Source organism: Balaenoptera physalus (assembly GCF_965194825.1).
Source record: "Balaenoptera physalus genome assembly, chromosome: 13".
In the NCBI taxonomy this organism is placed as follows: domain Eukaryota; kingdom Metazoa; phylum Chordata; class Mammalia; order Artiodactyla; family Balaenopteridae; genus Balaenoptera; species Balaenoptera physalus.
In genome coordinates, this window is record NC_138892.1 from 97,515,573 (window position 1) to 97,532,825 (window position 17,253).

At 43.4% G+C, this 17,253-nt stretch overlaps 1 protein-coding gene across 1 annotated transcript in view; it reads left to right on the forward strand.

Moving 5' to 3' along the window:
- Nucleotides 1-17,253, forward strand: part of GRIN2B (glutamate ionotropic receptor NMDA type subunit 2B) — a 651,979-nt gene that overhangs the window by 527,871 nt on the left and 106,855 nt on the right. Inside the window, exon 9 of the mRNA XM_082421982.1 lies at nucleotides 2,153-2,267. Coding sequence (XP_082278108.1) covers nucleotides 2,153-2,267 — 115 coding nt within the window. The remainder of the gene's footprint in view (nucleotides 1-2,152; nucleotides 2,268-17,253) is intronic.

The window sequence follows — 17,253 nt, forward strand, 5'->3', positions numbered from 1 at the left end:
TAGTGATGGGCTGGAGCAGGCAGCACTGAGCTGAGAGGAGGAATAGCACAGGGGATGGCGAAGACGCCAGGTGGAGCCTTGAGCGGAATCAGGGATGCTACACTTTTACCGACTGCAAGTGTCCAGAGAGTGCGGCCAAGGGGATAGAGGGAGGGAGCTGAAGCCGTAGCATAGCAGGACCACATGAAGGAACCAGGGATATTAAAGCTGCTGTGGCATACGAGAATCAGGGTGGGGTGCTAGAGAGGACATGGGATTGAGAATGGCGCTTAAAATGTTATTTCTGCTCCCAATTAGCTGGAGAACATTGGGCACATAATTTGACCTCTCTGTGCTTCAGTTCCCTGATCTAGCAAGTTAAAATTATAGAACTAATTGAGCTTATGGTTTCTTCAAAGACTAAAATTTATTTTGTAAGGGATACATGATAAATATCTTCAAATACTTGAAGGGCTCCCATGTGGAAGAACATTAGACTAAGACTGTATAATATCTAAGGAGGAGACCGGGATCTAGGGGTGGTAGGGGAGCAGATTTCAGCTTTAGGTATAAAAAGAACTGCCCAGCAGTGAGATGGCTGCCTTGAGGGTAGGGTGTACAGTGATAAGCTCCCCATCAGTGGAAGTATTCAAGAAGAGCTGAGAGCCCTGGTTTTATGATGTAGAAGGGAAGTATAAACTACAAGAAGTAAGTGGCTAATTGATTGTGAAGGTCTCTTCCAATTTTGAGATTCTAGGAATCTCTCCTCCTTTGAGGTCCGTATTCTTGATTGCATTTGCCCCGAAATGACAGGTTGAAAAATCCCAGGCAGCTCTAGAAGTGAGGAGTGGTCCATGAGGATTTGGTTCACAATGCCTGGTCATCTCTAGAATTGCCTGAAGGACATGGCATCCTAGCAACCTTGTTGCTTAACCTAATGTTACCTGGAAGAATCAAAGAAGAGGCTCACAGTTCCGTTGAATGAAAAGACTTAAAAGAGGAGCCTTTAAGCTACCTCCTGCACGTTCTTCTTCTGCCCTTCAAATGTAGTAGGACACCATTGTTGGTCAAAGGTCTGAAGCCCTTTAGAATGCTCAGGACAATCACAAGATTCCCATTTTGCTTCTTAGCAGAGACACATCTCACAGCAGCATCGGGTGCAAGGCTCCAGAGTAGCATGTCATGTGAACACAGAGCTAATCATTGTTGATTCCTTGAGCCATGACGGTAAAGGGACCTAAATTACCATCAGCACAGTTGCACTAATGCGGTTGGAATGAGCACACCTGTGGGAATTCCCGGTGAGGGAACTTCATTAGGTCAGAGCAGCCAGCAGGGGGATGGGCTGAGCGGGGGGTACAGGTGTTGGAGAGGGAGACAACGCCATTGGTCTGACTCTAATTATTAGAGTTTCTGCTAGTTTAAGTGCCTAAACCTAGAACAGTCTGTGAAATTTCTCTCCCTCCTCCCCCATCACCACCTCCCGCCCCTGCTACTTTCTGTTCACTCTACAAAGTGCAATAGCCCTGGTTTCCAGATGCATCTCGTGGAACCAGATCCCTGACTGCTGGACTTATCTTGCAACCCTTAGAAGTATGGGCTGGGCAGGCACATCGCAAGAGTTCAAAAGTGTAGGCATATCTCTGGGAGGCGGAAAGACCCTAAACTCCAGCCTCTCTGGGCAGGAAGTTGTGTTGGCCCACGCCCACTGTGTCTTGTCTCTACCACGTCTGTCCTTTAATCCAGCTCCTTTTTTGAATACTAATCGTTAACACTTAATGAGAGTTTACTCTGCACCAGGCCCCGTGGTAAGCTATCTAATTTAAGCCTTACAAACCTAATAGAGTAGGTTCTTTATTACCCCATTTTTGGCAGATCGTGAAAAAACTGATGTTCAAAAGGCTAAATAAATTGCTCAGTCATAGCTGCAGACTAAAGTCAAACCCACTGCCCTTGTTTTAAATTTCTGCCTTTTCTTATTATTCCTATTATGTGAAAACTTGGATGACGGTACTGGATCATCAGATGGGAGCCCGAGGGGTACAAGTTTTACGTGGTATTTGTACAGCTATCCACGTGTCTGCCTCCAGCCCTTTCTCTCCGTGTTCCTAACCATCTTGTTCTAGCATACCTTCTTCGTACTTTCAACCTTCTCTGTATTTTATCTTTCCAGGTATCTGATCAATGTGACTTTTGAAGGGAGAAATCTGTCCTTCAGTGAAGACGGCTACCAGATGCACCCGAAACTGGTGATCATCCTTCTGAACAAGGAGAGGAAGTGGGAGAGGGTAGGACATGTCTTTGGCAATTCTCATACTAAGTAGAGGGGGTGGGGATCGGAAAGTCTGCAACACATGGGAGGAAAATGGCACCTTGGTTTTGCTCTCTGAGCTGGAGAGCAAGAGATCAATACTTTAAGAACACGGGGGAGGCCGTTTCTCAAACTTGCATCTTCATTTTCTTGCTACTTTGGTCAATCAAGAGATGATTGTCCCTATTGTATTTCTGCTTTATTGGTAGTGGTGCTGTCTGCAGCATGACTTTGTTTTAATGGAAGAGTGTGCATGCACAATATAACACAATTAGGTGGAGAAACCGAATTATGGTGTAATTCAGAAGTCGTGTCCTACACGGTATACTGGGGAGGCCTGAGAAGCCTAATTTATGAGCACACAAGTCTGGATTTCCTGTGACTGGAGGTTTGCCATGCAAGGCTCTTCTCAGGATCTCTCCCACTGCCAGTTGATCACAGCGTCTGAAATTCCACCATTAGGCGTTAATTTACGTGGGCGCCAGACTGCCTAGGTTCAGTCCCCAGCTCCTCTACTCACTAAATTGTCTGTTTAGGACCTTGCACAAATCTCTTAACTTCTCTGTGCCTCCACTTCCTCATCTGAAAAATGGGGATAATAATAATAGTACCAATATCACAGGGTTGTTATAAGGATTAAATATATTAATATACGTAAAGGACTTAGAAGGGTGCCTGGCACATAGTAAGCACTTACTAGGTATTGGCTTTTATTATTATCCCTGATTCCTAGTTAAATGCAAATGTTCCTGAGAGTAATTTCATCACTGGTGTTCCCGAGAATGTTCAGCAGGGCACTTGTGCCTTGAGACGCTTTGCTGAGAAATGGTTTCGCAGATAAATAAGACTGAGAGGTGCTGTCTACTCTGTCTCACTCTGGGAGATTCTCAGAACACATTAGCATTTGAAAGTTCAGAGGTGTCTTTTACTGAGGGATAGTTGACATACATCGTCATACTAGTTTCAAGTGTACAGTGTAATGGTTCAATATTTGTATATGTTGTGAAATGATCACCACAGAGAATCTAGTTAACATCCGTCACCATACATAGTTCCAAAATTTCTTTTTCTTGTGATGAGAACTTTTAAAATCTACTCTCTTAGCAGCTTTCAATATGCAACACAGTGTTATTAACCATAGTCAGCATGCTGTACATTACACTTCCATGACTTATTTATTTTACCCCTGGAAGTTTGTACCCTTTGACGAACCACCAGTCTGTTCTCTGTATCTGTGCACTAGGTTTTTTTCTTTTTCTTTTGTTTTAGAGTCCACTTATAAGTGAGATCATGCAGTATTTGTCTTTCTCTGTCTGACTTACTTCACTTAGAATAACACCCTCAAGGTCCATCCATGTTGTTGCCAATAGAGGTGTCTTACAGCAAAGAAACATCTTTCATTTTATTTAATCTGGCATTTCCCCAAATGATTTATCACAAGATCCCTTTACTCATGAAATCATATTCTGTGAATCACGTTGGGAAACATTGATTTACAGACTCTGCAGACGCTGTGGGCCAGTTGGCTGAGAATAGACTTCAGGATGTCAGCATGGCTCTGACTAGGATGGAAACCAGGTGATATAGTTCCAAGGAGAGTAGCCAGGAAAAGAAGCCAGAGATAAACTTCTTGAAATTCACCATCTTGTCACAGAGAGCCGTGGGCAGGTGGTTATGAGAATGCTCACCTGTGAAATCAGGCATGTGTGTCTCAGGTGGTGGGACCCAGGGCCTTACCTTTCAAACCGAAGACCTCCATCTGTCATGGGTTCCTCATATCAGGGCTTGGCTATAAGGCTGACATTATGCCCGGGGTTCTTGATTGAAGCTGCCGCCCCTCCCCTGAGTTGTCATTTGTTCCCAAATGCCTATTCCCTGGGCTCCCACTCCTCACCCCAGTCAATCTGCTTTTCACTGCTGCTCTGGAGACATAATCATTCAAGAAGTGTCTGGGCCGGCACGTACAACAGGCGCTTCTGTATATCTCCAGAAGAGGAGTTATTAAAAACGGAGGCTTCATATGTGGATCAGAAGACATCCAGCTAGGGTAGCTTTTATTCAGTAGACTCGTGATTACTGTCTCCAGTAAGGGGCCCTCTCACAACCGTCCCGTCTCAAAGAGACACCACTTCCCGTCATTTGTGCTGCCTTCTCTTCCTTAGGCTGGAATCTGAGGCCTGGGACCCCCAGCCCTTTCCAAAACTAGACTCTCCTTCCTGGGGGTTGGATCCCTCCCCTCCTTAACAAATCTACCTCTACTCTAACTCTTGAATCTATTCCTTATTTCTATATGATCCAGAAACCATGTGGATAAGTTTTTTAAATGGGCCTCCTTCTCCCTGACGCCCACGTTGAACCATTCAGATCAGCCCTGGACATGGCTTCTAGAAAGAGCTTCCCAAGCCACAATTCTAGTTATGTTCTTTCTCTGCCCAAAACCTGCTCAGAGCTTCTGCAGTTTGTGGATTGGGCCCACACTCTATCTATTCTTGCATTCAAGGCTCTGGTCTCTTTTCCAACACGCATCTTCTCTTCCTCACCATTTCCCATCTCACCATCAAGCTACACCGGGCTCCTCTCTGTTCTGAGAATGTGCCCGTGTATGTCTTGCTCTCCGTACAGTGTGTCATGATGTTTTCTTTTCCTGGAATGAATGGTCCAATTATACAAATCATAATCATCCTTTGAAGCCCAATTAAAATGTTGCAGTCTCCTTCCCTGATCTTTGACCAAGATATAATTCTTTGCTCCCTTGTCCCCTGTAGCCTTGGTCGGTACCTCTGTTGTAGTACTCATCACATCTGCCTGTGTTCGAGTTGCATGTGTGATGCTTCCAGAGGACAGAAGCTGTGTCTTTATACTGTCGTGTCCTCATGGCAACCTGGAGGAGCGTGTAGCAGAGCTCGATAAATATGTGTCGAATGAATGAGGACCATTACACAATACAAGAGTCTAAAATCCATCATTAAGAACCCAAGTTTATGCTATTGCCCTTGATACAAGAGCTCATTTTTTTGGGCGAGGGGAGATAAAATCTTTATGCAGATTGAGTTTTCATAGATCGTACTTTAAGTGTGCTAAGGGAGCTTGTTATTTAAAGAAATTCTGTGGGTAATCTTTTGATAAAGTCTTTTGGGGGGATTGGGATCCTAGAATAGAACATTTTCATACTGACTTGGTTACATCAGGGAGCATTGCTGAAGAGAGATCTTCAGTATTCCTTAGGTTCATGAGCCACACAACTCCCAAACTTGGAAGCCCTTGCGGGCAGGGTGGGGATGCCAGGCACAGGTCTAGAGCATGTCTGGGATGTGGTGAAATCAAACCGTGGGAAGTTGTACCATTTCTTCCACTGTCACCCTGGCCCCCAGAACCCTTCTGCCTTCTCAGGACTCCTAATAGCATTCCAGAAGGTCCCCAGTGGTCCAGGGAAGATTTAGACTTCAGAGAGGCAGGCCTCAGGGTGAGGATTTTACAGTGAAGAGATGGTCACGGGAGAGATAAGCAGAGAATGAGTCTCAATTTGTGGAGGAGGCGTGGGCTGAGAGATGGGGCCTTTAGCTTCTAGTGATGCCCCTAACTGGCTGTGTGACCTGCTCATTTCACTTTTTTGGATCTTTCTGTCCTCATGTCTGGAATCATGGCGTGTGATGGGTCCTTTCCAGCTCTAACTTCTGAGATTACATATTCACGCTGTAAATAAATAGGAGCATGGCATGGAAGTTGGTGAGAGCTGGAGCGTACAAAAGGAGCCCGACTTTGGGTTTTTTTTGTTGTTTTTTTTTTAATTAATTAATTTATTTATGGCTGTGTTGGGTCTTCGTTTCTGTGCGAGGGCTTTCTCTAGTTGCGGCAAGCGGGGGCCACTCTTCATCGCGGTGCGCGGGCCTCTCACTATCGCGGCCTCTCCCGTTGCTGAGCACAGGCTCCAGACGCGCAGGCTCAGTAGTTGTGGCTCACGGGCCCAGTTGCTCCGCGGCATGTGGGATCTTCCCAGACCAGGGCTCGAACCCGTGTCCCCTGCATTGACAGGCGGATTCTCAACCACTGCGCCACCAGGGAAGCCCCCGACTTTGTTTTTAAGGACAGTAGCTCCCAGGACGTATTTGTCATTCTTGTCATTGAGGTAAATGTCATCTCTTCAGAAGACCGTCCCTGATGACCCAAGCTGAAGTAGCCACCCGGTCAGGTTTATTTTCATTTTCTTCAAGATACTTATTATCTGACGTTTGGCTTATTTGTCTGCTTGTTTGTTTTGTTTAGCACCTGTGTTCCCACACCAGGTCGGATGCTGCGTGGGCGCAAGGGCCTAGTTCACCTCAATAATTCTAACACTTGAGAAGAGTGCCTGGCTCAGAGGGGCCGCTCAAAAGGTCACTGTTAGATAAACGAGGAATCCGTACTCTCAGGAGGGTTAGAGCCGTGACCGGTAGCGACCATTCGCTTCCACCTGGGACTCTCCCGTGTAGACTGAGTGGTTTACTGAAAAGCACGTGACAGCAGGTACATCTCCCTACGGACTGAGCCCCCCAAGGACCGGCAAGGGACTCAGGGCACCTTCGGGAGGGCTCGTCTCCAGGCAGGCGCGCCCAAACCGTGTTCAACAGGCAGCCTCGGGAGGAGGAAGATTTATTAAGTTGTCAGTGTGAATCGTGTGGTAGGATTTCACCACATTCCTTCAGGTTTTTACAAAGTAGTCTCAAAGCTACTGTCTTATCAATTTGGTTCCTTCCAAAAGACTTCAAGTGAAGGCAGGATAGTCTGTGGGACTGAGCACAGGTTTTAGAAATCGGAGAGAGCTGAGTTCAGTTTCCCACATCGCCATTTATCAGCTGTGTATACAGAGCGACTGATATTACCGGGGTCTATTTCCCTTTTGTAAGATGGGGCTTTACATAAGGCTGTCATACAGATTAAAGGGGATTTTATAGTAACCAGCTATAAAGGAGATATTATAGTAAAACCAGTTAATAGTGGCTGAAACATAGCCAGTATTCAACAAATACCAACTGGTAGTCCCCACCGTCCTCGAGTAATTTTTTAAGGTAATATCTGCACATGGTAAAAAGTCAAATGATACAAAAGAATATCCAGTAAAAAGGATGTCCTCTCATCACCTATGATCCCTGGTTCCCCAGGTCCCTCCTCAGAGCAACCATAGTTCTCAATGTCTTATGTATTTGCTCTGAAAATACTGCCAAGCATATACAAATTTTCTACATTTACTCAGCCTCTTTTTTTAAACGAATAGTACATGCTTTTGTGAACCTTTAGTGGGATCGTATATTAGTAGCCTCTAAGGAGGCATGGAGGCTGGGGGCTAGAATAGCAAAGAGATCTCTGGATCAGAATTATATTCACAGAAAGCCAAGTACATATCTCTGGTATGTAGAAATGTGAAGAACATTTAAAGAGGAACACACAGACACAGATGTAGAGATTGGACTTGTGGACCCAGGGGTGGAAGGGGAGGGTGGGACGAATTGAGAGAGAAGCATTGACATATATACGCTACCATGTGTAAAATAGATAGCTAGTGGGAACCTGCTGTATAGTGCAAGGAGCTCAGCTCGGTGCTCTGTGATGACCTAGAGGGGTGGGACGGGGGTGGGGGCATTGGGAGGGAGGCCCCAGAGGGAGGGGATATATGTATACATATAGCTGATTCACTTTGTTGTACAGCAGAAACTAACACGACATTGTAAAGCAATTATACTGCAATAAAAAAAAAGTACAAAAAAAAAATAAAGAGGAACACACACACACACAGCATGGTGAGTGGGAAAGGGTAGGGGATGGTGAAAAATATTTGTTTGCAGAGTGGCTTCATTTGTAAGTCTCTCTAAGAGGGGGACAGATGCATCAACTTGCATTAAAAATAGTCTGGCACAGAGAAGCAGTTCCAGCAAGCGTTCAGGCTTCTGTCTTTATCAGAGCCTCTCATGATTTGCTTCATTGCCACTGCTCCCTGCTTCCATTTAATCGTTCCTAAAATGGGGATAGTAAAAATGAAATGCAGTGGGGTGTGTTCTGAGTAATGACTTCAAGAAATGATGATGATGCGTTTTTCAGGTTGTAAGAGGTAAACAGACCTCAAAGGGACTGTCTCTGGGTCAGAATTGCAGACAATACATACGGTTTGCCTCTCCGCTCGTCTTTCCCCCAAACTCGCCAGAGCTGTATTTTAGAAGCGCACTCCCTCTTCCCTGCCTCCACCTCCCAGAAAATACCCCTCCTTGTGTCGATTAAAACATTCTTCGTTTGTCTGGGTCATTCTTTGGGCTCCCCAAGCCCCAGTTATCACCTTAGGCTGGCAATCCTGAGAGATTACAGCCATATCCACCTGTGGAAGAAGGGTTAAAGGTGAAAGTGGTCGGTAGGAAGTGCTGAGTCCATAGTCGTGTTTATGAATTAACGTATGGATCAGTGAGAGAGACGAAGGGTAACCAAACTGGTAGAGAGAAGACTCCCGAGAGCTGCCTCAGCAGCAACAACCTTATAAAACAGAAGGTCCCACCAGCATCTGGAGCCTGGGATGCACGAAACAGGTTAAGGGATGCTTCCGGTAGCCCCGTATCCAGGAGACAGCACTGACTCCAGGCTGTGGCCGCTCTGTGGTACCGACACCTGAGGACTACAGAGATCCTATCCCAGAACGATCAAGTGGGTGATGATGTGACAGAGGTTGATCGCTACTGTGGCAGATTCTGCTTGAAAGCCATTGACTCATGACATCAAACAGCCCGTCCGTCCCTTCAGAGAACGTGCGCACGCGCGCCCACACACTGTCTCTCTCGTCACGGACAAACTGACGGTCTGCTCACGAACACAGGAACCACATGTGACTGGTTTTCCGCCAGACGTCTGTGCCCAGCACAGTGCGAGGCAGTGCTAAGCAGGCCAGGAAATACTTGGTGTTGCCTGAACACACCTGCCCCAACTGAATTCCACCTCCCGGCCCGGGGGAAGAGGCCACAGGCTATCCACGCGCTCTCTCCAGACTTGCAGAGGGCGTCCGAGGAGTGAAACAGAAGCTCCTCCCCATGTTGGTGTGTTTGTTCTGCATCTCCCGATACCACCACTTGGCAACATGCTCTTTTTGCCGACGTTGAACTGCATACTAATATGCATCATTGGATTAAGGGATTAAGAAGCAGGATCCATGGAGAAAGGCTGTGGGAATTGGGGTCACGGAGGGGAAGAAGAAGAGGCAGCAAGGTGATGGCTTACTCTCTTTAAATATATGAAGAATTATTGGACCAAGTGTTGAGATCAGCTGTTCACTTTCTCCTCCGAGACAGAGCCAGAGTAAGTGGGCTTAAGATCAAGCAGAGAGGATTTATATTAGCTATAAGGAGAATTTCTTCCTCGAGAGAAGTGTTCAGTACCAGAACTGTTAACCCCACCAGGGGCTGACTTCGGAAGAACTAAACATTGGGTATATCTTCAGGGCTCTGTAACGTGCAGTCCTGCCCAAACAACAATGCGTGAACTACAGGCTTTGAGAGTTCTTCTTCCCTTCCCCTCCCTCCCTTCCCTCCTTCCTGCACATAACGATTGAGCACCTTCTATGAGCCTAGTGTTGCTCCCACCAAATTAGTATTATTATTTTCCTAGCTGCTGGGGAAAGAAGTATTGCAAGGAGAAGGGCGCTTATTGTGACACTTAAAATTTCTATAACCTAAGGTGATTTTAAATCTGACTATTGGATATGGTCTAATAGTTGGGTGGCTCTTTCATCTTGCTTGGTTAGTAAAGACCCTGCATATATATGACAATGGTTTATAGACAAGGCCTCTGGATTACATGCTTTTGTTTGTCTTTCCAAGTTGTGATTATCACAGACTTTCACATCCAAGTGTTCCCTTCTTTGGTTCCCTCAGCTCCAAGAGCCGTGGCCCATGCTCTTTGCCTACACCCTTTTCCAGGGTCCCGGAAAGAGACCACTGGGGGCCAGCCCCGGGTGGGGAGGTGTGCCCTTAACCCCCAAGGTCTCCACACCCACCCCTGGTAGACTCAGTCCACAATGTCAAGCTGCTACCCCCATGTACATTTATAAAATAATTCGAAGAGCAGAGCAGGTTGTATTGGGGGAAAGGACTTCAGAAATGTCATTTCAGAAAGGCTGGTTGTCTTCATGTGCTGTCATCAGCCACTGAATGAAAAGGATAAAAGAACAAGATAACCTTGGTTGACTTTGCTTTTGAAACCTATACCTGCTGGTGGGGGAGAAAAGCAGGATGGAGCTTGGAGACAGAAGTGCTGGCTTAATCTTGACTTAAGGATACACTGTAAAGAGGAAAGGATCCCCAAAGCCAAAAGATAGCTTTCATCCACCTTGTTTAAATTTTATTGAGATTTTTATTTCATGACAGTTGTCTTTGGTTGGCTCCTGAGTCCTCTGAACTACCTTTCTAATTCTAGGTTATAATGTTTTTCCAGTAGTGGTATTGAAGGTGAAATAGTGATGTAGAGGTTACAAGACTCTTATGTTAATATACAGGTTAAAAACAACATTTATGATTTTATTATTATAAAGGTAATTGGTGCTTATTAAAGATATTTGGGGGGACAAAATAAAATTTACCCGTTTACATACCTACAAAGAATTAGTGTTTACATTTCTTCTGTTTCTTACTGATGCTTTTTTCTGTGCCTGTGTGTGTATATGTGTATGTTTTAACACAATACAGTGTGATACAATAGAACTGGAAACGCAACATATGAATAGTTTGCGATCTTCTTCTTTCTCTCACTATGATATTGTGACCATTTTCTTATTTTATTAATGTTATCCAAAAGCATGAAACTTAATGACTGCCTCATATTCCATTGTAAAGACGTATCATACTTCTTTAAACTGATCCCCCATGATTAGGCCTTCATATGTGTATTCAGTAGAGACTGGTACTCATATGAGAATAATTTCAGAGTTTTTGATAATCCAGCTTTGATGTGTAAGATTGATGTCCGAGGTGACAAGGTTTGGTCACCTTTTTTTTTTGTTGTTTTATGTCTCTAAACATTCAAAATGATATCCTTTAATTCAAGAAGCTTGGGTTATATTCATTCAGTAACAAGGAGTAGACACACATGCAGTGGGTGTGAAAGGCTCTCCTTTGTGATTCCTGGTCTGCTGGGGATCCCAGAGGGTTTTTCTCTTTCTGACCTTCTAATCCTCTAACTTTGCTGATGAGAATATTTCTTATCTTTGGCAGTTATAGCACACAGAGAATGGGGTTCTTTTTTTTTTTTTTTTTTAACATCTTTATTGGAGTATAATTGCTTTACAATGGTGTGTTAGTTTCTGCTTTATAACAAAGTGAATCAGTTATACATATACATATGTTCCCATATCTCTTCCCTCTTGCATCTCCCTCCGTCCCTGTCTTCATGTGGTCTGTGTCTGCAGTTTTCCACATCCTGGGACCATTTTCTTGAGAGTTGGAAGCTTGTAAAATTCAGGCCCATGTTCCTAAGGAGCTAGTAGGGCTCATGCTTAGTGTGACATCCTTTCTAGTGCTGTTTCCTTTCTCTGTGCCCCAAGTGACCTAGGAAGAAGGGAGAGTGATCCCCTTCTTTCACCAGTGAGGCAGTACCTGGCTGACTGACTCACATACCCACAGGCTGATGTGCCTCAAGACTGTCAGGGCCATCACGGCAGGGACTACTCTTTTCATACCTTGGTGTATTTTCCACCAAACAAGCTACTTCGTGCATACATTAGTAGCATATACACTTGCCCTGAAGTATGAGGTGTGACATCAAAGCTATAATATCTGAATGTTCTTCATCTACATGCACGCCTCTGTTGACCTATCACCAGGAGATCTTCTGCTTTGAGTTTTTCCTACAGCGATGACAGGTTTGTACAAGTCCACGCACATTCTCTCTCTCCACAATACCTACTTGTGAGAGCTGGCCGGGACCAGGGTAGAGTGATTCGTGCGCACAGGGAGGGAAGCACTGACCTTGGCATGTGAACTCTGCTGATCGGCCCTCAGTACAAAGAGTTGAAAGGAAGCGTTGGCCAATTAAGAAAATAAACTGCCTTTAAGAATGAAAGCTATTAATAAAAAAACCATGAATACAAGCATTCCACAACAGCCATAGCACTCAAGATTATTTGGTGTGATTTTATTATTTTCTCTATCAGGATGATTTCTGTCCATAATTTGGTGAGCATTTCAGTTCATTTTGAGAGAGAGACAAGCTCTTGCACTTTCTTCCAGCTCTCCCTCTCTGTGGTCATGTGACCCAGGTATTCTTTGCTGCCCATAAAGGCTGCCCATTGCCAGTTCTACAGGCATTCCAGGTCTTAGCTCCATCAGCTACGTGTTCTGAAGGTTTAAACTTAAAACAGATCTGTGCCAGGGGAATGATGAGAATGAAAGTGTGGTCTTGAGACAAATAAAAGAGGAGACGAACACAAGTATACATCTGGGAGAGAGTGATAGACCCCAAGGGAAAGAGGACCATTCTCCACCGCTGTATTTTCAAAGTGCACAATATTCCCCGTTTACACCAAACTCTGCTAGATATCCTTTCACGTTTTTCTACTCTGAAGGTTTGGTGTGTGGTGTCTTCTAAGATCGTCAATTTTGGCTATTCTCATAATAACGCGTACCATCTTTTTCACTCATTCCATAAGGAGGGGAGCTTTCTGGCTTAGGAATAGAATACTACCTCTTGGGTAGAATTTCTGGTGGATATTTAAGCCACCTCAGCATTCTCTTTATAGAACAGTGAAAAAACATCTATTCTCCCTAAAGGGTCTGAGAAAGATGTACAATTTCTAGAACACTCTATCCTGAGATCAAGGGCTCTTAGGAAGATTTGGCACTAGCACATCTGACATTTATTGGGCCCTTTATTAACAATGTGGTTTATGAAGAGTTTTAGCGTATATGACCTAATTTTGATTCCTGTTAAAACTTACTTCCTGTTGCACAGGTAAGTATACTGAGGCTCAGAGAAGCTGTACGATTTGCCAAAGTCATACACTTAAGGAGTGGCAGAGCTGAGTGTAGATATTTACGTCTGGCTCCATTTAAGTCCAATATGTGTTTTGCCTTGATACACAGAGTATAACAGTATAACTAGACTAATGGCATCAAAGTGTAGCACTACCAATGGGGATAATTTTGTAGACCAGAGGACAGATCACACCATGGAAATATGTGAGCGCTATCACATGAGAGTTTTTAAACAAAGTGTTCAGAAATGGTCCTTTACAAGGTAGGGGCGGGGGGGAGTTAGCTTAAACTGTGACTGGCTGTTTCAGTGTAATATTTTCCTGAGAAGATTATAAAATGGAAAAGTAAGCAAAGGAGGGAGAGAGGCAAGAAAGATAAGAACAACAACAGAAAAGCTTTTCTGCATCCCTACATCCTTATACCTTTTCACTATCTATTATTAAACACACATTCACACACACACACATCCCTAAAAATACATACATGCATACATTGCCTCTTTTTTTCAGTTAGAACAATAACATATCCCCTCAAACTGTGAGGACAGAACACGTTTCTCCCAATAGCAAAGGCCACAGCTACCTACAGAAATAGTTGTCTAGGTCCTGATTACATAGAGGGGATTTTCTAGCAAATAGTTTGCTTCTGCATTAAAAGCTCTTCTAAAGTGCAGCCACATGGCAGTGATACTGCAGCTATGCAGCCCCATTGATCAGACACCTGCGGGAGGTGCAGAGAAATGTCGAAAACACCAAGAGGAATTTAAAATAGCTGACCTACAAAACAGACTTCAAATCTTAGCAAGAGAGTGACATGAAATTTTAACTTTGTTTTACATAAAACACAATCAATTAAATATTTTATGAGCTCAACTAGCTAAGAGAGAGGAGTTTGGGGATTTCATATCAAACTAGCTGAAGGTTCATTGAGATGAATACATACAAATATATAAAAGAGAAAGTAGAAGCAAAATCCAGTAGCTAAGACCACTGATCTTCTGTGATTCATCATGGTCACTTCAGTGTTTCCCCAAGTATGATCGTGGGTTTCACTGTGGTACATGAATTAAGAGGGATAAGTATTTTTTATTTAAATAATCTGTTTATCTTTATAGTTATCTTCTATCTTTGACAAGTGACACTTGTCTTACATTTACAGTCATGATATGAAATTTTTAAATAAATATATTTTTTAGAAGAAGATTATTTCATATGTAATTAAAAATAGTGTAGGTGGTGCACAGATGTGGCAAAAATTGGTACAGTGGAGCTCAAATGACTGAAATTTGAGAAATGCTTCCAGAGGGCAAAGTGTGTTCCAGACCCCGGTTCCCAAATCACAGTAGTGAAGACTGACCTACCTTCCCATCCTCTTTCCTCTTCTGCTCTCTGTATTTCATCTACACACCAGCATAACTGCAACTACCCTTCTCCAAACCTCTTGTACTTTTATGCCTACATGCCTTGGCTTATGCTTTCCCCTCAACCTTGGACTCTTGAACTTGCCCTTTGAGGCATAGTTTAAAAGCCAAGAGGCATCATATCTTCCTCACCTCTGCCTAATACAGTGATTCATCCAAAGCAGTGTAAATAGATGTTGCTTCAACTTTCTTTGTTTCCCTTTCCTTATCTATAAAACGGAAAGAATGATAGCACCTACCTCAAACTGTGGCTATACGGATCAAATAAGCTTTAATTCATTTAAAATTCTTAGCACAGTATCTGACGTGTAGCAGGTGCTGTGCAAATATTCACTGTTCTTTACTTGAACATGTTTTTTTCTTCCAGTTTTACTGAGATATAATTGACAGCACTGTATGAGTTTAAGGTGATTTGACTTACATACATCATGAAATGATGACCACAATAAGTTTAGTGAACATCCATCATCTGGTATAGATACAACATTAAAGAAATTTGAAAGTATCTTTCTGGTAATGAGAACTCTTAGGATTGACTCTCTTAACAATTTTCATATATATCATATAGCAGTGTTAATTATATTTATTATGTTGTACATCACATCCCTAATATTTATTTATCTTATACCTAGAAGTTTATACCTTTTGACCACTTTCATCCGATTCCACCTCCCCCCACCCCCTGCCTTTGGTAGCCAGAAATCTGATCTCTCTTTCTATGTTTTTGTTTGTTTTTGAAGTATAATTGAATATATTTTAAACCAATCTTAACTGAAATTGGGTTCTGGAAAACAAGAAAGTGAAGAAAAATGAACCGCATACACAAGTACACAACAAGGTTGGATTTTGGCCTTAGTCACTGAAAGGAAGGAACTAGGAAACGACACATAGACTCCTTGACGTGCCCGATGATACACTGGCAAAGAACACGCTTTCTTCCTTTATTCCTAAACAACTTTTTGCACAGGGATTTTTAAAAATTGAGTCTTATTAATAATAAAAGAATGGTAAAGTCCCCAACACAGCACAGCAGCCCGTGCTGGGCTCATTGCCCCCAAATCAGGGAATTAAAAACATGTCCAGCTTAGATTTAGGACATTGTGGGTTCTAAGTAACCATTACATAACAACCAAACCACATTAGGCGATAGTGACTGTTCATGAAACCTCATGGTGTGTCCTTGTGCCATTTGATCTCCTTGGCTTTTGTTTCACTGTAACAAACCGCCGCCAGTCTCCCCTTTATGGCTTCCTTATTGTGCAGCGAGTAGATTGGCCCACAAGCATTAAAGGAGTTCCTCCCACAAGGGAAGGTGGTTTATGTCAAAAGACACGTCCTAGTCAGGGTTGACTATAAAGGGGGGGATGATGGTGAAGTGGGGAGTGAAATAGGAAATGCAACTGACACGTAGCATTTTATAGTTTACAGCAGTGGTTCTCAAAGTGTGGTCCCTGGACCAGCAACATAAAGTTCCCACCTGGGAACTTATTTGGAATGCAGAGTCTCAGGCCCTCCTGCCAAAGCTCCAGGGATGAGGCCCAGAAATCTGAGTTTTGACCTATAAAACGCAGGGATATTGACCACAGACATTTCCCTTTCACAAGAAGAGACGTATCTGTTTAATGGATACTTAAGACTGCCACCTTGTCACTGTTTTCTGTTCTCATTTTATTTTCCAGCCTTTTACTTTGAAATAAATCTGAATCTTTATCCCTCCACAAAGTTGAGGATAGAGCCAGAAGCCCAGCAAGAAAGAGTTAAGGCCTGTATCACTCACTCCAGGAGACTGTGAATTATCTATGGTCTTCAGTCACTGCTACAGAAACTCCAGGATATTAGGCTGATTGTCTGGGGTCGTTCATTCAGGAAATATCTCCTGAGCCCCTACTAAGTACCAGACACTATTCTAGGTGTTGGGGAAACAGTATTGAATAAGACCAACCAATTCCCCACCCTCAAGGAATTTTTGTCTTCGTGAGGAGGTCAGACAACAAACACATCAACAAATAAGTAAATATCATCACTTCAAATGGCGTCTAGTGCCATTAAGGTGGTAAGATAGGGTATGGTGGCTCTCACCCACGTGATGCCAGCCCCCCAAGGGGCTTTTAGAAATACCAGCCCCCAGCGGGGCTTATTTACAATTTCTTATTTTAAATAAGATGACAGTTAAATTTCTAAGGAGTATGTCCAACAGCTGTTAGAAATTTAACTGGCAACTTAAAGTAAAAACCTTTCAAATGATGCCCATAGGTCCTCTGCTGAAACTTGGCATAGATACTGTGTTGAGACTACAGACCCACTTCCAAGCAGCAGGGCAAATGTGGGTAGTATTTGATCTTCCATTTTTCCCATTACTACTAGGTTTTAGAGAATACGGACGTGAATTTTTATAATTTGACACATTGGGCTGTGAACATTTCACTATTTATGCTTGATTTTTCCAAAGAACCGGAAAGCATTAACCCTCTTTGTTTAATTAGAACTGCATTTAGTAAGTCACGTACCCTCACCTACTGTTCCAAGTGAGCATGACATTCTTTTGCAGCTGTTGTGGAAATTATTTC